The sequence below is a fragment of the Ascaphus truei genome, chromosome 7 (assembly GCF_040206685.1).
Source record: "Ascaphus truei isolate aAscTru1 chromosome 7, aAscTru1.hap1, whole genome shotgun sequence".
In the NCBI taxonomy this organism is placed as follows: domain Eukaryota; kingdom Metazoa; phylum Chordata; class Amphibia; order Anura; family Ascaphidae; genus Ascaphus; species Ascaphus truei.
In genome coordinates, this window is record NC_134489.1 from 97,949,141 (window position 1) to 97,974,218 (window position 25,078).

Genomic DNA, 25,078 nt, shown 5'->3' on the forward strand with positions numbered 1-25,078 from the left:
TGATTGTAATGGGTGTCTAGCATCCTCCTGTATGACCTCGCAACTGGAAGGAGGCCCCAAAACCCCCCAATTTGCCTATTGGGGTGGGGGGGGGTTGTTGGCCAGGAGTCGGGCACAAGGGACGCATCTATTTTCATCAGCTCACGAGGGACACTTCCTTCTGCGGGGTCTCTAGTTTGGTGCCGCCCTCCTCTTCCATACTCTTCCTAGGATTCGGGTTTAGAGAACATTCTACACTCACCCCGCATGTTAATTGGCTTATTATATATACCATGGACTATTTATATCTCCATTATACGTTCACATTGTTCCGCCGTTTAAAGGATTAAATCATTCCACAAACTCATAACATTTCACTATTAAAAGCATCAATCAAGGATTAATTTCCCCTATTGTTGCTGGTTAGGCTGGAATGTTAGTCAGACTTAACAGGTGTTTTATTTATCTTATTGCCTGTTAAATTACGACTGAACATGAATTACTGACTACTTTATTTAAAAAGACAAAAAAAAAAAGAAAGCAAACTTTGGGGAAAATTACCAACAGCAGCAACGCACCTTACGTCTCTGAACACAGCAAACTCTGGGTAACTCGGACATGTACAGTAAATCTGTGCCATGGCCAGGTGTGTCTAATAAAAGGACAGGGGGCCCAGTGAGTCTGCTCCACATGTGCAACTACTTACAGAGGAAACACAGAGCACTTGGCTTCCCCAACTTTAAAAAAAAAAAAGACTTTGGTTGTGCACAGCTCTTGATGTTACGATGCTGTAGACTTTCAGATTAGTTTTGCAACTGAGAGCTGCAACTGCTGAGCAGCCTTTTCACCTGGGGTGCTCAACTCCAGTCCTCAAGTCCCCCCAACAGGTCAGGTTTTCAGGATATCCTCTGAGCCTATGATTGAGCCACCTGTGCTGAAGCAGGGACTGATTGAGCCACCTGTGCTGAAGCTGGGATATGAGGACTGGAGTTGAGCACCCCTGCTTTACATTAGCCATCTTTGATTGCAGCAAGAAGAGATTGTATGCTTCAGAGCATGGAGATTCCTGGCTACCATTTATGCTGTTTTTTCCCAACCAAGAGCAGTTTAACAGTCTTTCAGATGCTCTTAGCATAATGTCTTTGTGCAATTTACAAATGTCAAAGGTTATTTCAAATAAACTGTACAATTTCATTTGCGGATGCTTCAATAGTATCCTGTTTTGTCCCAAATTATACGGTCCAAGCCCCCAGGCCAGGTCTGTCACAGATCCCACACCAGGTATGAGAAGTAAGAGATATACTCACCGGACAGGTTTCTTCTGGACTTTCTGGGGGTCTGGTGCTGTATAGGGGATTATCCTGGGCTCCCAGTTCTCACTGTTCTCCATGCCCGCTGGGACAGAGTTGGGTTTCCTAGCTGCATTGACATTGCTCCTGTCCTGCATGGGGTCAGAAGCTGCCCCTGGCACCCCGGAAAACCTCAGTCCTCCACCACATGGCTCTTCCACCCAGGTGACGCTTAACAGGCTGAGGGTGAAGCCCAAAGAGATACCAACCACCACGGGGCCCGCAGGCCGCAGCAAGGACAGCAACATGGACAGTCTCATTGCAAACCAGCCCCACAGACGCTGACCAGCTCCCAGGGCGCTCGCCTCAGGCCGGGGACTGAGGGCAGGAGACCGGTCTGCTGGGGTCACGTCCACGGTCACTGTGCCCAGGTCATTGCCAGTCTGTGTGCCCAGCCAGGTGCTAAAGAGATTGCAGGAGAAGGAGGGAGCTGACAGGCAATTTAAGGATCCGAATGCAGAGCTGTCACACTACCGCTCAACGGGTCACACTACCGCTCAGGTCTCTCACAAGCCTTCACACTACCGCTCAGGTCTCTCACAAGCTGTCACACTACCGCTCAGGTGTATCTCAAGCGGTCACACTACCGCTCAGGTGTCTCACAAGCTGTCACACTACCGCTCAGGTGTCTCACAAGCGGTCACACTACCGCTCAGGTGTCTCACAAGCGGTCACACTACCGCTCAGGTGTCTCACAAGCGGTCACACTACCGCTCAGGTGTCTCTCAAGCTGTCACACTACCGCTCAGGTCTCTCTCAAGCTGTCTCTTGTAGCCTCCCAGGTCTCTCTCAAGCTGTCTCTTGCAGCCTCCCAGGTCTCTCTCAAGCTGTCTCTTGCAGCCTCCCAGGTCTCTCTCAAGCTGTCTCTTTCAGCCTCTCAGGTCTCTCTCAAGCTGTCTCTTTCAGCCTCTCAGGTCTCTCTCAAGCTGTCTCTTGCAGCCTCTCAGGTCTCTCTCAAGCTGTCTCTGCAGCCTCTCAGGTTTCTCTCAAGCTGTCTCTTGCAGCCTCTCAGGTCTCTCTCAAGCTGTCTCTTGCAGCCTCTCAGGTCTCTCTCAGCCTCTCAGGTCTCTCTCAAGCTGTCTCTTGCAGCCTCTCAGGTCTCTCTCAAGCTGTCTCTTGCAGCCTCTCAGGTCTCTCTCAAGCTGTCTCTTGCAGCCTCTCAGGTCTCTCTCAAGCTGTCTCTTGCCCTTATACAGATATCTGACAGTCTCTTTCATTCACACTGCCTCTCAGGTCTCTGTCAGAGGTGTCTCCTCCAGTCACACAGATGTCTCTCTCACACAACTCCTTCTATTCCTCTCTCACTGACTCTCTCCTCCTCCTTCTCCACAAATACCAGCTCCCAGCAACCGCCTGACGTGTCACCTCGCCGGCCCGCCCCTTTCCACCTACGTCATCACGCAGCAAGCCTGCGTCACACATCTTTTCCACCACCCCCCCCTCCCCCCTCCCCCCGCCGGACCCGCAACGAGGCTTGGAACGCCTCGTTGGAAGAAGGGGAGGGGCTCCAGAGCTCAGATTGTGATTGGCGGGTGCAGGAGAAAGGGCGGGGTTAAGGTAAACAGGGGCTCACTATTGCATACTGTGTGGGGTCATTAAGGACATGTACAGACATACATATACATGCACTTTTTAAATGAATACAAAAATGCACTTAAACATTATAGTTAAGTGCAGACACACTTACCAGAGCACCCTCCCACTGTCTCTGCGCGTTCTTCCTACTTACCAATTAAGCCGCGCTTATAGTGCCGGCGACGCAACCGATGTCACCCATCGCCGTCGCGATAGTTATATTTCAAATTTAGGCGACGTCGCTGGCTACAAGACGTCATAAAGGGGGAAGGCAGAGGGACGGAGAAGCTCTCCGATTGGCCGCAAGCGGAGACCGTCGCCGAAAAAAATCAAACAGCGACTACCAGATTTTTGGTCGCGCCGTCACGTGCACTATAAGCGCCGACGATAATGCATTTGTTTTGACGAGACGGTCGCATCGCCGTCGCTGGCACTATAAGCGCAGCCTTAGATTGTAAGCTCTTTGGGGCATGGACTCCTGATCCTAAATGTTAATTTTATGTCAAGCACTTCTTCCCATTATGTGTTATTTGTTATTTATATGATTATGTCACGTGTATTACTGCTGTGCAGCGCTATATACATTGATGGCACTATAGAAATCAAGATATACATACATACAATTAAGTGGTTTCTTCGTTTATGTCCATAGGGCTTTACAATACTTACTTTTGCATCTTGTAGGGGTGATGCAAAAATAGGGACATTTATCCTTCGCTTATAGGGACACTGGGCAAAATAAACTAAATACATGTATTTGATGTGGCTATAATGGCAAACATGAATGAGTTACTCTTTTAGTCAGTATAAGTGCAATCACTCTATACTCTTTCCTAAATCTGTCTCAGCATCTCCCCTCATGAAATCCCTCTCCTGGCTTCCGATCAAATCCCGCATCTCACACTCCATTCTCCTCCTCGCTTTTAAAGCTTTACATTCTTCTGCCCCTCCTAACATCTCAGCCCTAATTTCTCGCTATGCACCATCCTGACTCTTGCGTTCTTCTCAAGGATGTCTTCTTTCTACCCCCTTTGTATCTAAAGCCCTCTCCCGCCTTAAACCTTTCTCACTGACTGCCCCATGCCTCTGGAATGCCCTTCCCCTCAGTACCCGACTAGCACCCTGTCTATCCACCTATAAAACTCACCTTAAGAAACATTTGCTTAATGAAGCATATGAATAGCACTGTGGATAATCCTGGACACATGATACATAAAGCTTGGCTCCCTGCAGACGCACTTACTAGAATTCCCTCCTACTGTCTATACGTTCACCTACCTACCAATTAGATTATAAGCTCCTCGGAGCAGGGACTCCTCTTCCTTAATGTTACTTTTATGTCTGAAGCACTTATTCCCATGACCTGTTATTTATATTATTTGTTATTTATATGATTACAACATGTATTACTACTGTGAAGCGCTATGTACATTTATGGCGCTATATAACTAAAGACATACAATACAATACAATGCTGCAATCATCTTGTGTGTGTCTCCCTCATTGGAAAGCTATGTCACTTTGGGGGATTTGTATAAAAATGGTCTAATTTGTTCCAAAACACCAGTGCTGTATGTATGAATATTGCTTCTCTGGCGCAGATCTCTCAGGGGCAGAGGTTAATGCCACCTAAACCTGGTGGATTTATTTGATGCAGAGAGGAATACTGCACCAGTTATGGGCGCAACGTTTGATACGTCTGTAACGGTATTTCTGGCCCGGCCTGACCCACCCAATCTCACATTGGCCCCTGTGGTCTAACCGGTCCCCATTACAGTGTGGTAGTGTCTGGTGGTGCACCTGTTGGCAACAGGACTCCTGAGTCTCCCACATGATGGTGTGTGGGGAGAACCCGTCCAGACAGGCAGCTGAGGTAGTGTGCTGAGTCCTACCTAGTTCCAGTACAGCGCCTCCACCTCATCAGGGTCCCTTCGGTCACTTGGGGATGGTCCTGGCGAGGAACTCCTCTGTGGTGCTCCTCTCTGTACATTCACTCCACACATGTACACGAGAGGGTTTGTGATTAAGAGCATCTTTATTGATTGAGGTGGGCTAACTGCCCCTCGCAGTAGTTTCTTTAGCCACTCATTGTCCCTCAGTGCTTCCCTTTGAAAGGTGAAATTCTCCTTTAATAGGGATTCCCTATCCCAGCCGGGATGTCTTTACCCTGTGCCAGGTCCCTGGACACAGTCTTCCTTCTCAGCTACTATAACATAACTCAGGACTCAGATAGAACTCTGGCAGAACTCCCCAGAACTCAGATAGAACTACTCAGAACTCAGATAGAACTAACTTTTAGACACAGTGCTGTGCCTTATGTACACTCTGGAAACTGACACACCTCTGACATCACTAACCATGGAGTCAGAGCATGTGACCACTCCCATCCATACACAGGGCACCCCACCAGGGGGTGAGGGCAAACCTCCATAATTACTGCTGGCATGCCCACAACTTACCAGGCCTTACTGTCAGCAGGAGAGATGACTGTAGCCATTTTACATGACCGCTACACGTCTAATTATAATATTGTGATGTCTACCGCGACGCTTAGAGACACTCCCCAAAACACTCATGGAGCAAGTCTAGCAAGTCGGGGGAGGGAGTAAAGCACTTTGATACATGGACGCAGTCATGCAGTGTTAAAACGACGCAATTTCCATCAATTGGGGAGCAATGCCCCAGTTTGTGACATTTACCCTTTGAAGTTAAAGACAAAACTATGCCAGGGAATCTCTCCAAGAGGGAGATTGGGCACAGAGGAAGCCCCCAAATTATATGCATTAGCAAATCTGTGTGTAAGCAATAGGGTAGCACAGTGTTTCCCAACTCCAGTACTCAGGGAACCCCAACAGGTCAGGTCATAAGGATATCCCTGCTCCAGCACAGGCGGGTCAATCAGCGGCTCAGTCATTTTGACTGAGCCACCTGTGCTGCAGCAGGAATATCCTTAAGACCTGACCTGTTGGGGTTCCCTGAGGACTGGAGTTGGGAAACACTGGGGTAGAGGCTGGGGGTGAAGGAGAGAGTATCTCAAGGTATCGTAAACGAGAGAGTCCCAGACACAATAGTGAAGTAACCAGATATGCAATAGGGTAGAGTAAAAGTTTAATGAAGTCCAACACATTCAACTAAAATAAAGGGACTCAGGGACACAGATAACACACATCAATCAGGGGTGTAGCTATAGCCCAGGCGCCAGTCAGTGAGAGAGGTTTAAGGCGGGAGAGGGCTTTAGATACAAAAGGGGTAGAGAGAAGACATCCTTGAGCAGCCCGCATCCACCCCCACATAGAGAGGCCTGAGATGCAGGAAGGAAGCACAGGGGGAAATCCCTTCCTCTGCAGGTGGGCAGGGCCTGGGTCAAGAGGCGGGGCCCTGAAATGCAGTAGGAAGCACAGGGGGAAATCTCTTCCTCTGCAGGTGGGCGGGGCCTGGGTCAGGAGACGGGGCCCTGAAATGCAGTAGGAAGGACAGATGGGAAATCCCTTCCTCTGCAGAGCCTCTGTAGGTGGACGGGGCCTCAGTGAGGCAGCGGGGCTGGAGCTGCAGCCTGAGAGACAGGCTGGGAAAGGTGAGAGGGAGGGAAAGGGTTAAATCACAGGGTTAAAAACAGACATGAAAGGGAACGGATACAGGAAGACTCTTACGGGTGATACACTCCAGCGGGAGTTCACCCCACGCAGAGGCGGACGTCTTCGTTGGATCAGACGGATCCTTGTGTAATTCGGCGGTTCCCGGGTACTGGAGTTCCCGGGAAGGTATCCTCATCTTCGTGCACCAACGGCCACACACACACTCTGTGGGTAGCGCTACCACACACACAGTGGGTGGGTTAGATTCTGTGCACACCGGGCGGTTAGGTGCCATGGGCACCTCAGTACTTTGGGGAATTCCACCGGGTAGGGCGTTGTGGTGTGGGGGGGTCATATGTTATTGTGTTACGAGGGGTATACTGTGATATAACTTCTTACTATGTCATCAGCAAAGATAAGTTGTTATACCACCGTGTGTGTATACTCTGTACTGTGTGTTCCTGGGAAGGTGTTATCCAACTGCACTTGGATCCCTCTCAGGTGGAGGCACTGTCATCAGATCGACGGTAATTACCCCAGGCTCCCTGCAGCGGAGGATCAGGTCTCCTGTGAGCCACTCGGGTAACGCACCACACATAGTTACCCTGGCCACAGGGGAAAGGGGGCTACATATGTCCTTTGAATTTAATGCACAAATCATTGTCTAGCAAGGTTGTTTTCTCAAAGAGCAGGTGCTCTCTCCCCTCTCTGCCTCATATTATCATTGTCTGGTTCCAAGCCAAGTGAAACTCTTATCACACTGTCTTACTGCTCTCCAAACACCCCGAACCCCTTTACATTTGATGAGCCAGTGTATTTATCCCTTTTCTGAGGACACAGCCTTGATCCCCAGGATTCCAGCCGGGATAGTGCCTAGGTCCTCAGGTAACAAAGTACGGCAAATGAGGACAACCAAAAGCACCACCGAGGCCTGCTCCCTCCACAGGGTAAAAAAAAAAAACCTTTGTAATTGAACTACACAAAGTTCAATTATGAACCTGGCAATAATATTTAAAAAAAAAAAAAGCACAATTATGCATTGATAATATTAAAAACGAATGTTATAAAAAGTCCCTAATGGCAGGGGTGTGCAAACTTCCTGAGCTGCGCTCCTGTCTGACAGCCGCCGCTTTTGCGGCCCCCCCCGTACAAGGACCCGGCGTCAAATGACACCACTGGTCATGTGACCCCGCCGCCTAATTTGTTGCGCGTTGCCATAAAGAGCAGGTAAGGGAGTTACAGAGGCCTCACGTCTCACTTGGCATTTAATTGAAATGCCTTGGGGAAGGGCACGGGGCCTCTGTAACTGCCACGCCCCCCATAGAAATAATTGCGCCCCCGTTTGCGCACCCTTTCTATATGGTATACAATTCCTTTTTCCGGATATACCAAGATGTTGGAGAGAGGTTAATTTTCTCTTATTTCCAAACTTTCTTGTGCTTTGTCACTGAAATTGTATTTTGATGTTTTTGATTGACTACAAGACTTGAGTATAATTTATTTTATTTTTTCTGCAGAAATTTTCATAGTATCAGTTGGAATTCATGATACAATTGACATAAGTAAAGTAAGATACATATATTTTGGATTGTAAAGTATCTAAATGCCGTTACTCTCCAAAGTATATAAAAATCAAAATACAATTTCAGTGACAAAACGCAAAGTTTAACTTAGAACGCGCGTGCTGGGCCCACATCCCTTTTGTTATCATTAGTTACTATATTATATTAATCTATATACAATTCATGTGTTATATGTTTACACACCTTGCATGTTTTGCACTTCTCCATTTTTTTTATTATAAAATGGTAGATTTTACAATTTTGCTATTTGCACTTCTATATTTGTACTCACTGGGAATTCCTCTAAACACTGTTCCTTTTGTTTGTGTATGTATATCAACACACGTGTGCGCAAACGGCGCTGTCCGCTTCCGCGCATGCGCGAGTGGCGTTGCCTACTTCTGCGCATGCATCAGGTAAGGGGTGAACGCGCCTGATCGCTTTTTCATCTCCATGAAGGACTTTTAGTGCCGTGCGAATTTTGAGCCAGCGGGGGCGCCCGCGATTGTGCATTCGGCTGGTCGTGGAGCATTTTGTCTCCATCAAGGAGTTTTAGTCCTATGAGAATTTTGTAGGTGCCAGCAAAGAAGTTTCAGTTCAAAAAAGGTGTTCAGCGAGAGGTCTGTTTCTCCTATAGTAACGTTTGCTACACCTGTACGTTTCTAAACATGGTAAACTGAAGCGTGGCTGTGGTTTAATCTCTAGCTGTTGCATTTCAGGGTGACTGTTTTAGGAAAATGCTCATTGACTCTGATCCTACAATATGAACACTTCTCTCTGCAGACTCAAACAGGTCTACAACTGCACATCTATTGTAGGTCCATCATCTTGCATGCAGATGTGACTATTTGGTCTGGGTTTCAGAAAATCTCCCTGTGACTGCAATCAAAGTCTTTAAATCACCCTGCTCCCCCGTAACAACGTCCACTCTTCAGTGCAGAGAATAGACATATCCTTTCCTTTCTATATACATTGAGAAACCAATTCTAAGGAGAGGAGTAAAAGCATAAAGAGAATAGTGACTGAGAACACACACACTTTAATTCATAATTTATTTGCTTGATATAAATTACATTAAGAATGCAACTCGAGAGGCGAGTTATCCGTAAGAAAACCACTCCTTGGCATAGGCGAAAATTCCTCCACTCTTCCAATTATCACAGTACAAGCAGCACGTGTCATCATAAAATATCTTCTCCCCGGACCTGAGGGAAGAGGCAGCAGCTCACAGCTTTAACATACAGATACCCAGTTAATTATAACCTCTATAAAGAACCTACACTGAGCATATATCAGGCAGTAGAGTGTAGATAATCTTGCCTGCAACATGAAATTAATATTGAACGTCTAGGTACAAAGCATTGTTATTTAAGGTCTACTGCACGTGGGATGCTCCGGTGCCACTGTGTGTAGCAGCATGCCCAGCGTTTTGACTAGTAAAGACATGGACTAGAAGTGGCTAACTCCAGTCCTCAAGGGCCACCAACAGGCCAGGTTCTAAGCCTATCCCTGCTTCAGTCAATGATGGATAGCAAGGACCTGTGTGTAAGAGCAGGGTAACAAATGTGCAATCACATACATGCAGAGTCAAATATTATGAACTGCTAAACTCCATGTGTGTGAGGTACTGGTCAATCTATACCAGGGGTGGGAAACAACAATCTTCAAGGGCCATCAACAGGTCAGGTTTTCAGGATCTCTGCTTCAGCACAGGTGGCTCAATTATTGAATGTGCAACCTGTGCTGATGCAGGGATATACTGAAAACTTGACCTGTTGGTGGTCCTTGAGGACTGGAGTTGTCTACCCCTGGCTTAGACTATTACAGCATTTCTCTGACCCGTGGTTACTGTAAAAAGTCAGTAACACAGACATTTTCATAAAATGCGATATGAGGTTTCAATGGGAGTTACTGTGTGATAATGCCCTGATCAGCACTATCGCAGTTTATCAAATAATTCCACATGTGCTTTTAACCTGCCTTTGTGAAAGACATGCACAGCATAAAGAGGAAATCTTTCAGTCCTGATAAATGTGGCCTCTGTATTTGTGTCCCGATCAAAATGCAGGGACATCATTATAAGATCACAATAACAAGACAAACAGTTAAAATAGCAAATAAGAATCTGGCTTGCCTACGAGTCTGTTATCATGTTTTCCATACAAGTTAGTCATTCTAATAAAAACTCTTGGAGACTTGCAAGAAATATAATTATACACATTCATTCTAAGAATAAAAAGGGATGAATGGGTGTCCGTCCTGTGTTCCAAAACATAGGAAATATTGGATTTGACTCAAAGCCCTCTGTGCTTATCCTAAGCTCACAAACCATCAGGAATGGGTGTATTTCACAACAACTATCATTTTGGAAGCATGAAGCGATCTTGTTGGGATTCTCCAGGACAGGGTTGTGGTACGATTTGGGATTTCATTAAACACCCAACAGAGGAGACCCATAACGTTCCCTTAAAGCAGCAATCCTGGATGGAGATATAGGTAGATTTGATAATCTACCAAAGGGTCCTCAACAGCGGACCGTGGTTATTTGAGCTCCGCTGACACTTAACACATTTAGTTGGTCGGTGGTGTTCTTTACTTTTGTAAATTCAATATGGCCGCCAAATCTTGCTGACCAATTGAAAGTCACAATGTCCTCCTATTGGACAGCCGTTTAAATATCCAGGAAGTAAACACCAGTAACAACCGGTAAGTATGTAGGCAACCAGAGGGTCCACAGAGCTAGAACTAAGGCAGGTAAGCTCTGGAGGACACCAAGGGGAAAAAAAAAATATTATTTGGGTGGGATTGCTACTTGTTTTGCGCATTATAAAAATTCACATGCACACTTTAAAAGTATCTCAAACCATCAAATGCATACACAACTCCTTTTCCAATCTTAAACCAACAAGACACTGCAAAAAGTTAGACTGCCAGCAGAGTATCCTACTACACAAAGCAATTCAATGAAAATAAACGTGTCCGTGTGTAGTGTCCTCTTATGAGAATATAGGATGAGCCTCTTTCAAATCTTAGCACTGTAAGTCACAGCCTCTTAATCAGTCCCTGCTTCAGCACAGGCGGCTCAGCCTATTAAGATCATGTGAATTTCCTTCATCATAGGACAACTGCCTCACGTCAGGATTGACACTGCGTGCAGGCGTTAAATAGTTTGTCCATGTTGGCAGTGATAAGGCCTGGTTACTGTAACCCAGCTACAAGTCTGCAATGTCCTTCTGAGTATATCGTATAAGCCAGCACTCCCCTTCCTGGCTGTATGTATAATAGACACTCCGACTTCACTCCCCGTGCAAATCTCTACGTAACGCAGCGTCCGGCAATCAGCTGCTTTCAAATCCTCATGGAAACAGGAACTCAAAGTAGCAGCAACGGTGTCCAAATACACGCAAACGGCGCTGTTCATTAGCTCATACGACGAAAGGAGGGTGTATGCCCCTGAAACTTCGCGTTTGTTTTTCGACTCTGCATATGATATAATTAACCGCGCTGTTAGTGTATATTTGGACACTATTCCTGTCCTGCTGCTATTTTGAATTCTTTCACAGGTTAGAAATCTGGCCTGAATTTCTTTTTTAATTACCTTATTAATGAGTTTGATCACCAACTAATGGACCAAATTCCAACCGAACACCTTCAATATTTACTACAAACCCAACCATGTGACATTGTAGAAACCTTAAAAAAAACTAAACGCGGTTGAGGTCACAGACTGCAGGAAAACTGTAGCACGGACGTGGCTCTATTTTGGGAAGGGGGAGCAGAGCTGCCCCGATCAGAGGTTTGGGAGGTACCAGAGCGCTCTGCCTTGTAGTTCCTGGGTCCACGCTGGGGGTGAGGCAGGGTCCGTCGGGGTCCAGAAGTAATCAATCACTCCATTACTAGGACATGTTGCAGGTGCTGTGTTTGGCTTCGCGATTTTGCCCCTGAATTCAGGGAACATGAAGGGTAAGTTTAATAATGAATAGCTTGCATTTATACATCTTTAACTGTTGGGACAGCTGGAGTAGCCAGCAACACAATGTGGTGCAATGAATAGCCGGCGCCTGCACAACTGATGTGGTTAAACGCAGCCATATGGGGTGAACGTCTGACAGCAGATGCACTTACCATAATTCCCTCCTACTGTCTCTGTACGTTCTCTCTACCTACCAATTAGATTGTAAGCTCCTCGGAGCAAGGACTCCTCTTCCTTAATGTTACTTTTATGTCTGAAGCACTTATTCCCATGACCTGTTATTTATATTATCTGTTATTTATTTGATTACCACATGTATTACTACTGTGAAGCGCTATGTACATTAATGGCGCTATATAAATAAAGACATACAATAGAATACTATAGATCTCTGGAACCCCATTTTAAAAATGGTACCTTCCAAAGACTAATGGGGAGAAATGAAATACTCCTCTGCTCACAGATATACATACAGGGCAAGTCTCGTGTGTTGAAACCTCCAATGGACTAAGGTAGACTCCATGTGTTACAGTAATAGCTGCCTGTCCCACAATGCTGACTGAGGGGCAGCTAATGAAATCACATTGTAAGAATCAGGCAAGTTACCGATGAATCCAGGGGTTGGCCAACTCCAGTCCTGCCACCAACAGGTCAGGTTTTAAGGATATCCCTGTTTCAACAGGTGGCTCAATCAGAATGTCTGAGCCACCTGTGCTGATGCAGGGATATCCTGTATACCTGGCCTGTTGGCGCTAGAGGACTGGCATTGGCCACCCCTGGATTAATCTATGGAGAGCCCACACTTTACTCACCGCCTGCTGTCGTCTGTACTCCTCCTCACTGGCCGACAGAGCCCGGGCCAGCGCCAAATCCTCCTCTTCCTGAGAGCTGAGAGAGAACAAGACTGACTTAAATAAAAAGGAGAGCGGGATCCCTGCCTCCTATTAGCGTGCACCCCAAAACTGGAACAACCTACCGGAGACTCTCACATCCACCACCAGTTTAAGTTCTTTCAAATCTAAGGCTGTCTCACATTTTAATCTGGTCTGTAACTGTTTCATACGTTCATAATATATATTATCTTTAACTGTGCACGCAATGTCTTGTATATAATATATACCCTGTTCACTTATGTAACTGTATTTGTAACCATGTATTATTTGTCTTAACTCTGTGCCCAGGACATACTTGAAAACGAGAGGTAACTCTCAATGTATTACTTCCTGGTAAAATATTTGATAAATAAGTAAAAATAAATAGAAACCACGCAGTAACATGTTTACGCGGATGAAAATGCCTTGTGTATATAATAATTACAAACAACTTGGGGGGGTTTTCTATGCTTTTTATACCCAGAACTACCTGCTCTGATAAAACTGCAAATGATGGAGATAATTCTAACAGATTGTTGCCAATCAAATATTTTAAACACAAACTACATAAAAGGTGCTTGTTCTCCGACGTGCCGTACACACCACGTGTATACCCGTGCAATGTAAGCAGTGTTCCATGCAGATGTAACACAGATAGAATGTACATGGAGTCCGGGTTTTACCTGCTTGGCGGTGCCGTGTTCGCTGCGGATTCTGCCAGCGACATCGCCAGAGCTCTTTGGAGAGCCGCCTCCTCGCTCTGGGAGAAGACACACTGAAGTCAGGCACAAGTCACACGCGCAGGCTGCTAGCAAAGGAACACTAGTGCAGGGGCGGACAACTCCAGTCATCAAGGGCCACCAACAAGAAAGTTATTGGGGATATCCCTGCTTCAGTGCAGGTGGCTCAATCGTTGGACTGGTGTTGGCCGCCCCTATGGTAGATGTCAAGGACCAACAGTTCAGGTTTTAAGGATATTCCTGCTTCAGCACAAGTGGCTCAGTCCCTGCTTCAGCACAGGTGGCTCAATCAAAGACAGCCACCTGTGCTGAAGCAGGGATACCCTAAAAACCTGCCCTGTTGGTGGACCTTGAGGACTGGAGTTGGTCACCCCGGCACCAGTGGTTGTGACTGGGCAGGACGAGGTGATTGGCACAAAGCCACGAAACACACGGAGAAAAGGGAACTTACCAAACCATTCTGCAGAGCTACCGCTACCGGCGGCGGCGGCGGCGGAGCACCAGGGACATTCATTCTGCAAGAAAAACAGAGGATAGAGGAGTGAGCTGTACAGAGGGACATACTCACAGCTAGACTGCCTGCATACTGGGAGGTCATCTACATCCACAATGGCAAAGATTCACTAAGCACCATTAAGCTAGACAGTCTTGCGACAGATACTTTATCCTATATCCGTACAAACAGTATATTGATCCAGAGAAAGGAAGGCAAAAACAAACAGTGACATATCTTTGGATGATATCTCATACGGGGAAGAAATAAATTCCTTCCCGACGCCAAGCATTGGCAATCAGATTACTCCTTCCTGGATCCACATCCTTCCCAGGTTTACTTATTTGGTATATCCCGGTATACCTTCCTTTTCTAAACTTTAACATGACATTAATCTAAATTAACAGTAACACAGTATTCTCTGTTTAACATGTATTTTGACGCATTACATCATGTTGAACACTGATCACATTTACACAGAACGTGGTATTTATTTTTATTCAATGTATAACTAGTGCTAAATATGAATTATAACGTATATTATTTATAATGGCTACACTGTCAAAATAAATGTTGATAACCTATATAATGAGACATCCATGCTGGGTCAAATACATTATTTGGTTGAATCTCTCTCTCCCCCCCTATCCCCCCCTTCCCTCTCCCTCTCCCCCCCTTCCCTCTCCCTCTCCCCCCCTTCCCTCTCCCTCTCCCCCCCTTCCCTCTCCCTCTCCCCCCCTTCCCTCTCCCCCCCTTCCCTCTCCCCTCTCCCCCCCTTCCCTCTCCCCTCTCCCCCCCTTCCCTCTCCCCTCTCCCCCCCTTCCCTCTCCCCTCTCCCCCCCTTCCCTCTCCCCTCTCCCCTCTCCCCCCTTCCCTCTCCCCTCTCCCCCCCTTCCCTCTCCCCTCTCCCCTCTCCGGCCACAGATCCCAAAGGGTGCTCTGCAATCCATTTTTGAGCTCCAAAGGTGTTTGTGTTTTTTTTTTTTTTTAAACGTGTATCTGGAAGCAGATGGCGCAGACTGAGAAATGTCAAGTTAGCACCTATATCAGTAGTGGCCAACACCAATCCTCAAAAACCACCAACAGGTCAGGTTTTCAGGCTATTCTAGCTGCAGCACAGGTGGCTCAATCAATCCCAGCTTCAGCACAGGTGGCTCAATCAGAGGCTCAGTCGAAGGCATTTGTATTTATTGAAAACAATAATAATGTATATTATGAACAAATGCCCTACTTGTTATGGAAATTTTTACAATTGTAAATACACAATATCTACATATCGTAGTTACACAACTAATAGTTACTACAGCTAAAAATAATCAGGTTATTTGTATATCCTTTGGAATACGTTATTTTATTTCCTTGCGTTTATAAAATAAATAAATGAAGCTGAAGGACCTCGTCGAGGTCTGTCCAGTTTACACACCAAATGACCACTGGTCAAATCCTTCACCCCAACACATGCAAAAAGCAAACGGTTCTGTTCCTGGCCTGTACCTGCTCTGCTGTGCTACTGGTTTGGGCGCTGCATAGCTGGAGGGGGCTGCGTGGCCGGAGGGGGCTGCGTGGCTGGAGGGTGCAGACGCCTTAGAAGAGGAGGCCTGAGATCTGGACACTGCTGCATGTCTGCAAAGAACAAACACGGACTGTGACCTCATGCATGTCTACAACACACAGGGTGAAATCACTGCAACACCAACTCCATACTCAGACACACAGGCCCCTTACTTAATATGCTGGGAACCCACTCCTCTGTACTAGAAAAGATTTTATTCCCATTGAATGGAGCTGGACTTTGCTCTAACGCTGGGAAATGCTGCATATTAAATAGAGACATCATAGGCAGGTCACTAGTGCCACTCCTCTGCAAGCTTACCCTGCCCTGGAGGTCGGGGCACTCTTCCCCTTGCAGTCGTGGTCGATTTGGTGTCTGTGCTTGAGGCAGAAGTTTCCATGGCACTGATCACATATAACCTTAATAAGCTCTTTCTGCCGGCAGCCTGGCTTTGCGCACTTATTGGTGTAAATCTATAAACAAAAACGCAGAGGCTCACAACCGTCCCTAAGGAACACACTGCAGTCAAATCTAGGGTAAGACTGAGGCATGCAGAGCGACGAAGTGTCTTAACTACAGTCAAACAGGATCAGCACCAAAGTCAGGCGCGGCCACACGAGGGTGAAGTCACACTGGCTCAGACCACACAGGAATACTGTACAACCCGCACATCCCTCACCTTACGCTTCTGCTGTGCTGGGTCAGACTTGCAGTCCCGGTCAATGTGTTCCCCTACTACGATATCAGGAGTCTGTCCTCGTGTTACTGGGATGGGGATATTACAGAGGGGGCAAACTGGAACCTGCACATCCTGGGAGAAAATGACAAGCATTTTAGGGGACACATAACTCAAAGGCGCTCAACTCCAGTCCTCAAGCCACCCCAACAGGTCAGGTTTTCAGGATATCGCTGCTTCAGCACAGGTGGCTCAATCAGATGGTCAGTCTTCAACTGAGCCTCTCATTGAGCCACATGTGCTGAAGCTGGGATATCCTGAAAACCTGACCTGTTGGGAGGGGCTTGAACAGCCCTGCCATAACTGTTGCATGCTGTATTCAGAAGGATAGGGAGCGAGCAGGCGAATGAAGAATACATGGCTATGGACGGGTCAGAGAGAGTTACCTTCTTGTATGCAGAGCTGCACTTATGCTGCTCATATGTTACGTGATCTTTGCAGAATATTTGCTCGCAAGCATCACACTTTAAAGGCAGGAAATCTGTAAAACAAGAACACCCGAGTGGAACTTAAAGAGACCGAATTGAGCTGGCACACGTGCCGACAAACACGCCAATTACTGCACACGGATGAGGACCCCTGCAGTCTTCTTTGTGCTTTACTCACATATGGTGATCTAGCTGCCATTTATTTCTAAGAGGCTTGAAGACGTCTGCAGACTAGAAAGAATGGTAACTTCTTACCAAGCTGTTTGCATGTTGGTTCGAAGCAATGCTTGCCCAGGTCAGGAAACTCCATTCTCTCGCCTTCTCAAGAGGATGATAACATATCAGTGTCTGCAAAAACAGGAGCCAAGAGGAAGGTGATATTACACATAGCTTAATGTACAAATGCAAACAAGGACAACATCCACACATATTGCTTTAAACCTTTTGACGGTCATGAGCGGGAGATCTGATAAGGTACTCATTCATTTTGGCAGGTTTCCCCAATATGGAGGAATAGAATACATGCATATAGAATATCTCTCTCTCACAAAAGGTCACATCAGATGGACTATATACATGGCAGTACTCAGTCCTTTGCAGGCCGGGTATGGATGCTGGAATATAACAAGGATGGGCGCCAGGAACTTGTATAATGCCGAGAACTCCTTACCAAGAGCATGTGCCCTCTATTTTTTAATAGTGAGAACGATTAGGGGCCTTTACAATTGCCGCTTACTTAAATGGGCAGATTCCCAAATAAAAACAACAAACTGTTGCTAGACATCTTAATACACTAAGTGGCGAAACAGCCATTAAAGTGTGGCGAATGAGTTTGCCAGCTCCCACAATAAAATAAACTTTTTCCTGATGGCGTGTGCTGGTTTCCGCTTTCTGAATTAGTCAAGAAGTGAACCAGTAGCAGGTGATAGTGCTGAGGTGAGTGAAGCAGACGAACAGTGTGTGTTGTTTTAAATGTTCGATTGAGCAACATAATGTCTCAATTTTTACATGGTGTGGTGATTTTCACTTCTCATTCGCCACACCTGTGGCTACATTGAAAAATAGGTTGCCCACCTCTGCACTAAGCTATACAGCCGGTCCTCGCTTATCCAACGGAAATAGTCAGCGGCGGATAACGCATTCATCGGACTGCATTATGCGGCATCGGAAAAGGCATTCGACAGAATGCGGGCCGTCGGATACCGAGGACCACCTGTACACACAAACCTATTTACAGGACTCAAAGCGAGGAGCCCAGTCACAACTGAAGAACCTGTTCCTAGAACAGAGTGGAGCTATATATACCCTCTATACTCCCTATAGTGACATCACAGGTCAAGAGACATACAAGGGAGAAGCAATCCCTTCTGCACAGTCATCAGACATCACATGATGGGAAGAGGAGTAATCTGAGAGCCCACACATTTAACCCCTTAACTGCAATAGTAGTCCCCAAAGAGGAGCAACACACAAAATAATCAGGCCCAGCATTAAGCCCCTTTGAGGTCAGAGAATGTGCATACTGCTTTTGCACTGAGGGTGCTGATAATTTAGAGATTTGCAAGCCTCAACTGGCTGATGCTTTAACATATCCAGTGCCCAAGGTGGCAGCAATAGGACTTGCAAAAATACAGCTTTACCTAGTTGCTGCTTGTACACATTTTTAATAAGACCCTGGGCTGTTTACACAAAGCTGCCAAAGAGACCAACGTAATGCCCAAGCCACAAAAAGACTTCTCATTAAATACTCAAAACAACAACACATCAAACCTTTTTACAAACACACTGGAATATCTGTAACACATCTACGATGTGCTGCAGACCCCACTGGCAGCAAAGGGGTTAAACATTTCCTAAAGGAGTGACCCCTTTTATACCAGGAGCATTGGGGGTTAATGTGTCCTTGTTCCCAGCTGCCACTTGCCAACATACATGTATACAGGGGACGCCCCGATAACGGGCTGAAGCATGTATACAGCTTTCTTCTATCCCCCTGTAAAAATAAGTTTTCCTCCCAACCCAGTGCAAGGACAGGAAGGGATCTCTCCACACTTCCCTACCAGATCCCCCTGGGAATCGTTTCCTGGTGTTAGTATGTTTGTGGCACAGAGCTGCCCTACACCCACTCTGAGGCCTCACCCCATACAAGAACCCCACAGCGCCTGAGCTTCGGTCCCCCTGCAGGAAGCTCGGCCTCCCGGTGCCTTGTCGCTTCCCTACCACCCCAGTCCACTCACCACAGCCAGTCTGGAACAGCCAACACACCGGAAGTGCCGTCACTTCCTTACTCGTTACCCTGGAGACGGCGGAAGCGCGCAGCCTTTACAGCCAACTGCAAACTAGAGCGAGCTGTCAATCGAGAGGAAGGGGGCGGGGTTCACCGGCCATGTTGGTACACCCGGAAGTAAATGGGCTTTAATAGTGACAGAAAGTGGGTCGTGTGATGTCACATGCTGGGCGGATAAATGCTTCACAGAGTTGAGCTTTCTCATGGTGTATGCAGGGTGTCATTTTCAAAGTCTCACAGCTGCAAAATGAATATATACATACACTGCTTTTAATGGGATTATTTGTGACTGATACATTTGCATAGCTGGGAGATTTCAAAACATAACTCCCCATAGATAATGCTTGAAAATAATGTTCTGCTAACACCAAGAGGCCACATTTCTCAATACCGGCTTAACTAGACATAACTATTATTAGTGTAGCCATGCATAATAATGGACTGCAGACATCTTCCCTGTTGGCAGTAAACCCTGGTAAGTACAGGAATGCCAGCAGTAGTTATGGAGGTTTTCCCTCACACCCTGGTGAGGGGCCCTATGTATGGATGGAAGTGGCTGCATGCTCTGAGTCCCTGGTTAGTGACATCAGAGACGTGCCTGCCCCCTGAGGTATATAAGGCACAACACTGTCAAGTTATTGTGTTGTTGTTGCTAAAGTGTTTGGCTCCTGTGAAAGGGATTGCAGGATAGCTTTGTGCCCACTAGTGTTGTAACTAGTGGCACCGGTTTCCAGATCAAGCCAGTCAAGGCCACACTGTGTCCAGGGACCTGGCACAGGGGTGATCTCCCTACGGGAGAGGGGATCCCACTCCAATTGGGAGGGCAGTACCTGGCAAAGGGACAGCATGGAGGAATGTGCGGCTGAGGCTGATAGCTGCAGGGGGCAGTCTACTTCATCGAGTACATCAATAAAGATGCCCTTTTCAAAGATACCCCCACTGTGTGAGTGTGAGATTACTCTGCAGTGGCAGTCACCACCGAGAAGGAGTTCCTCACCAGGACCATCTCCCTGCGGAAGCACAGATCCTGATGAGGTGGAGGCGCTGCACATGATATAGGTAGGACTCGCACCCACTACCTCAGCTACCTGTTCCTGATGACATCCCCTAATACCATCAAGCGGGAGACTCAGGAGTCCTGTTACCTGCAGGTGCACCACCATACACTATCATGTAATGGGGACCGGTTAGACCACACGGGCCAATGTGAGATTGGGTGGGTCAGACAGGAGGGAATAACCGTTACATTAGTAATAACATACATGAAACTATTGCTATTTAGAGACATTGGTGAACAAACTAGAAACAGTGGCATGACTGGAAACGTTATTATGTCTGGCAGCCCTTGATCCCAGTGTTATGTAAGCATTCACTATCACTTGATCTCTGCATTCCATCTAATTCCCCCTTTCACTGCCAGAGGGACCTGCACACCCTGGGCGGTTTCTTGTTATGTTTAAAGACCTGGGTTGGATTTTTACAGGTACTACAATCAGAAGTGCAGCATTTGAATTATTTTACATGGACAACATAAATGTGTATTTATCCTGTGGTAATCGCAGTGTGCGGTTTTCTACAGTTGCTTGGCGTTACGGATGGCGGTTAAATAATTGCAGTGTGCAGCCTGCACTCCTGCAGACTCCTTTCTAGTGCATTCTTATGATGTCATCATTGCTTTGTTGCATGCGTTTAAGTGTCATGTTCCACAGAGTTACCATAGAAACCACCTACAACACAGAGTTACCATAGAAACCACCTACAATCCATCCCCTGCCCTAAAGACAGACCAGAAGCTGGAGGGAGAATGGAAGAATCAACATTCACTCAGAAAAACCCTCACAAGATTGGGAAGGTGGCAGCTCATGTCCCAGACTTGGTTGTATATGGGAACCTACAGGAGAGGTTGCCCTATACTCAGAACTTCCATGGGGTGCTGCTCTTTGCTGATGTGTCAGGTAACCCAGGTGGAAACAGCCTTGGATCTCCCTGACTCAAAATCTTAAACTGTTGCAACCATTTGTAATTAATATCTGGAAGGCCTTTAACAATGTAATGTGTTTGCAGACACCATATGGCGCAACACTTAGTTAATACATCCTTCTCCAGTGTCAGCGTCTTATTTTGTAAATGTTTGTAGTGTTTCTTCAGTTTGCAATATAAACTCGCACCTTAAAACAGCAGTCCAAGCTGCTGGGGGTTGTTTTTTTTGTTTGTTTTTTCTAAATTTCCCCTTTAATATGTGCATCAATACAATCCACACAATGATAAATAATTATCTACGTTGCCGATCGATCCGTTCTCCTGTGATCGATCGGCGAAGATTCGGCATGGGGGTTCACTAAATGTCTGTCAGTGCTGCAGAAAAGGACCAAAGATGTAAACTTCTGTGGGGAAGATCATGTGACCAGGCAGTCACTAGATACAATTGGTGCACTGCTAGAGAGGGGTCAGGGCTCAAAAAGGGGTGTGCCAAAGCCTGTTTCAGAAGAGGAAGGGGATGTGACTTTGTAAATGGTTGCTATAGAAACAAAAAATGCTTGTTACATTATAATACACTGAATATGTAATTCAGAGGTTTTTTTTCTTAAATGCTACAAGTATTATCTCATAGTGCAGAACTTATTTATTAATTAAAAAAAAACGTAGGATATTTCTTGATACGCAGCTTTAAACCCTTATAAATTCAATGGATCTATATGTCTTGAGAATGTATCAGCCTGCCAATGACTACTTAAGCCTTTATAAGAATAAAGGCATCTGGGCCACCGTGTGGAGTTCAGTATTTATCTCCCAGCAGGGCTCAATCCGTCACAATATATAGCTTTACTTCGCTTCCACCACCAAAGAGTTATCCAATACTCCTTTGCAGAGTCGTTGGTCCCTGTTTACTAAGAAATATATGCACTTAACACACCTAAGTCTTTTGCAGCAAAATGTGTCCGAAAATGTAGTTTACTCTCTTCAAAGCCTGCAGCAGTTCAATAAGAGCCCAAAGAATTGCTTATTAAAGTTTAGATTTAATATACAAAATAGTACAGTGCTTAGTTAACACAAAAAAAAATATTATTACAAGAATATACATTACTTCAAATAAAATGGTAAAAGCAAGTTTCCTATACGTTACCACGTGTACTGTATTTAATCTTTTCCAAAGAGATCCTTGGAGCATGGAGGATGAGAATTCACATATCTTGTTGACATCAGACATTCCTCTGTTGAATTCTGATTTTCATATCACAATTGCTGGCATATATCCTTATCTCCTTTCATTGGAACACAGCATACCCACTTTCTGCGTGTATTCTCACCCCCCGCCCCCGCCCCCCTGCCTCTCATCAATCTGCAGCCCATAACATTTTGACTATTTTAGGGGAAAATACCACAGTCGCTGTCGCGTTTGTATAATTAATACACACGCATAGATACCACTTTTGCCAATGCAACTTATAGTTTGAATGAGAAACCAGATATTTGTCCCTTGCAAACCTCATAAACATGAAGCGTTTCATATCACTTGATCCGTATGATCGCAACTGTTCCAAAGATCTATTGGTTATCGCTGTCAGACCCACGATATATTTATATTTAGTAAATCCACAGAATTGCAGAATACCTTCTTAGCCACCCCGCCTGGCATCTGCAGATCCCCTTCCGGAATGCCTTTCCAGATACATTAGAAGGTTTACGTTTATTTCTACGGTCAAAGAACATTTGTGACGCCACGTTTCCCCAAATCCAGGTTTTGACCTGAGATAACCTCAGTCCTATCAAACACATAAAACGAGGCCTGGTCAGTAGTTTGACCGGGCCGTAAAACCAATCCCATGTATTTTTAAGACAATTTGGAACTAACATTAACCTCTGATGTGCCAGGTTTGTTAAAAATGCTTAACTCTCGCTGTAATTTTCATGACATTTCTTCCAGGCTTCACCGCCCTGACAGAGAAATTCAGCATATCCGGCAAGAAGGAGTGTGGTGCTGACATGTTAACTAGAACACTCAATAAATACATTGGAGACATTGTGCATTGTACGTATCAGTCACTGGTCCCACCTCTATTTCATGAACCGTCTCTTCTTGCATCTATATCCATGCCCCTTTCTTGTGTCTGTCTCTTTCTAATAGTTTATGGCATGCGCCCGGACTCAATGTGCAGCCCGCGATGACTTTGGGGAGTTATATTCATAGTTATTACTATAACTAGGGTGGGAGCGCGCTCACTGGCGCTCGAGCGCCGTAACGTCAGGCGCTGGGTGATTCCTGGCCAGCTAGTTGTGCGCTCAAGGGGGCGTATCGGGGGGGGGGGTCGGGGATCGGCTATGACATCACGGAGCTGGTTCGCCCTCATTGGGTGAACCACTCACGTGACGCGCCAGCGTGCGGCCCGCACCTGTTGTCCTTTGAGCAGTTTGGCCCGCCTCACTTTACAAGTCGTGCCGGCCTGGTTTATGGGGTTGTTCGTGTCTCAATATCCCTGTTATTACTTTCTCTCTTTGATCAGTCACTGCCACTGCACGAGAGTCAGATTCTTCAAGCCTTCCTTACTGATCTCTCAATAGATTCCTATTTATTTCCTCTCTCTGTTTGGGACTGTCCATCCTCCCCTTCAGTTCTCAGACCGTTATCTCTCTCCCTGCAGATGTGCTGGTGGCAGGAGGGGACATCCTGAACTTTGCAGGTATTTATTAGTCACACGTTTCCAGAAGGATGTTTTTGGTCGTAGCGATACAGTATATAACACCAACATTTACATTATAGATTAATCACATTTGTATGTGTGGCTTTGTATAGAGGGTTGTTGTCACTTTTTTACCACCATAACTTATTTAATGTGTGGTCGAAACCTATTCCAGCTTCATGTTGCAGAGCCAATACAACCAGCCTCACATTGACGGGGCCCAAAAAGTCGAAACAGCTGTCTGTGAGTAAGTTTACTGGCTCTGCACTTCTTTAACCCAGGCTGTGCTAAAAAGCTGTGCAGTACGGCAGGCATAAATTTATTGAGGTCCCTGTTAAAATGGATAAGAAGCAAAAGGTGACGCTGTGTGCTCATTTGCCTGTCATTTCCCAGAATCCCTGGCTGCAGTGGAAGCCCTGTATGCTAAGAGATAATGGGGAAAAGCAGGTTTGCAGACCTGTCTGAGACGTGAATGTGCTCACACGTCATATTTTTATTCATACACAAACTTCCATTGCAGAGTTATTATCATTTATATTATTTAATGTTGCTTATGTGTTTATTCTTTTATTTAATAGACCTGTGGGGAAATTGGGAAGGGATTGTACCCCTGCTCTGCCTTCAAATAGATTGATAATAGTGGTACGGTGCTACTTTTGAGAAGGTTTATAACTGTATGCACGAACGAGAGGATCTCTTCTCCCGTTCGTGTATTCTTTTATTTAATGACATTTATGATTTGAGATGCCAGCCATGGAAACTGTGGCTTCTATCCGTGGCCAATGTGAAATAAATATTAGCGTGAAGAACATCTTAGCATCAATCTATCAAGGTCAAGCTCCAATATTTTGGCCATATGTATCAGCATTGGGAGTGTTAAAAACGGGAGTTAGGGATGAGTTAACATGGCACACATTATAATGAGCTATCAAACTGTGTGCAACACCCCCCCCCCCCTTCCTTCTTTTTGCATCCATAAAACCACAAGGTATGAGGGGTAAATCTTCTTTAGAAAACGCCACCAGGCGTAAGAAGATGGAGGCACCAAGATGTTTACATATAAAACAGCTTGGAGCCTAAAATGGCGCAGTGCCTAAAAACAGGTTTTCCTGGTGGGTTATACATAGACTCCACTGTCTTATTTTAAAACCTAACATGACATCTCTTGTCTTTCTCTCCCGGGTTAGCGCATGGATGGGAAGAGACATCTGACTGATATGATTACTGTGTTTCCTTGTGGTTTGTCACTCTGGGGCAGAGCCTTAGAAGTGCGTTACA

General features: G+C 45.9%; 3 protein-coding genes across 8 annotated transcripts in view; 1 reads left to right on the forward strand and 2 right to left on the reverse strand.

The window, feature by feature from the left end:
- Window positions 1-2,706, reverse strand: part of CHPF (chondroitin polymerizing factor) — a 33,611-nt gene extending 30,905 nt beyond the window's left edge. The window contains exon 1 of the mRNA XM_075609565.1: window positions 1,287-2,706. Within this exon, the coding sequence (XP_075465680.1) occupies window positions 1,287-1,588 (302 nt within the window). The 5' untranslated portion in view covers window positions 1,589-2,706. The remainder of the gene's footprint in view (window positions 1-1,286) is intronic.
- Window positions 2,707-9,075: 6,369 nt separating this feature from the next.
- On the reverse strand, window positions 9,076-19,134 carry ZFAND2B (zinc finger AN1-type containing 2B). Of its 6 annotated transcripts, XR_012802727.1 has the most exons (11): window positions 18,974-19,092; window positions 17,090-17,182; window positions 16,793-16,887; window positions 16,350-16,481; window positions 15,992-16,143; window positions 15,613-15,741; window positions 14,077-14,140; window positions 13,569-13,645; window positions 12,826-12,901; window positions 11,850-11,981; window positions 9,076-9,245 (listed from the first exon to the last, which is right to left on the reverse strand). XR_012802727.1 is itself a non-coding variant. In XM_075609569.1 (10 exons), the coding sequence occupies exons 2-10, from the start codon at window positions 17,142-17,144 to the stop codon at window positions 11,937-11,939; spliced, it is 825 nt and encodes a 274-aa protein (XP_075465684.1). In that variant the 5' UTR covers window positions 17,145-17,182; window positions 19,072-19,134; the 3' UTR covers window positions 9,076-11,936. The 6 variants fall into 6 exon arrangements, 5 of the variants coding, with proteins under 5 accessions (XP_075465684.1, XP_075465682.1, XP_075465685.1 ...); XM_075609569.1 differs by having other exon boundaries at window positions 9,076-11,981; window positions 19,072-19,134; XM_075609567.1 differs by having other exon boundaries at window positions 9,076-11,981.
- A 164-nt stretch (window positions 19,135-19,298) lies between these two features.
- Window positions 19,299-25,078, forward strand: part of ADCY10 (adenylate cyclase 10) — a 72,898-nt gene continuing 67,118 nt past the window's right edge. Inside the window, exons 1-4 of the mRNA XM_075609573.1 lie at window positions 19,299-20,180; window positions 20,831-21,076; window positions 23,047-23,151; window positions 23,762-23,800. Of these exons, the coding sequence (XP_075465688.1) occupies window positions 20,926-21,076; window positions 23,047-23,151; window positions 23,762-23,800 (295 nt within the window). The 5' untranslated portion in view covers window positions 19,299-20,180; window positions 20,831-20,925. The remainder of the gene's footprint in view (window positions 20,181-20,830; window positions 21,077-23,046; window positions 23,152-23,761; window positions 23,801-25,078) is intronic.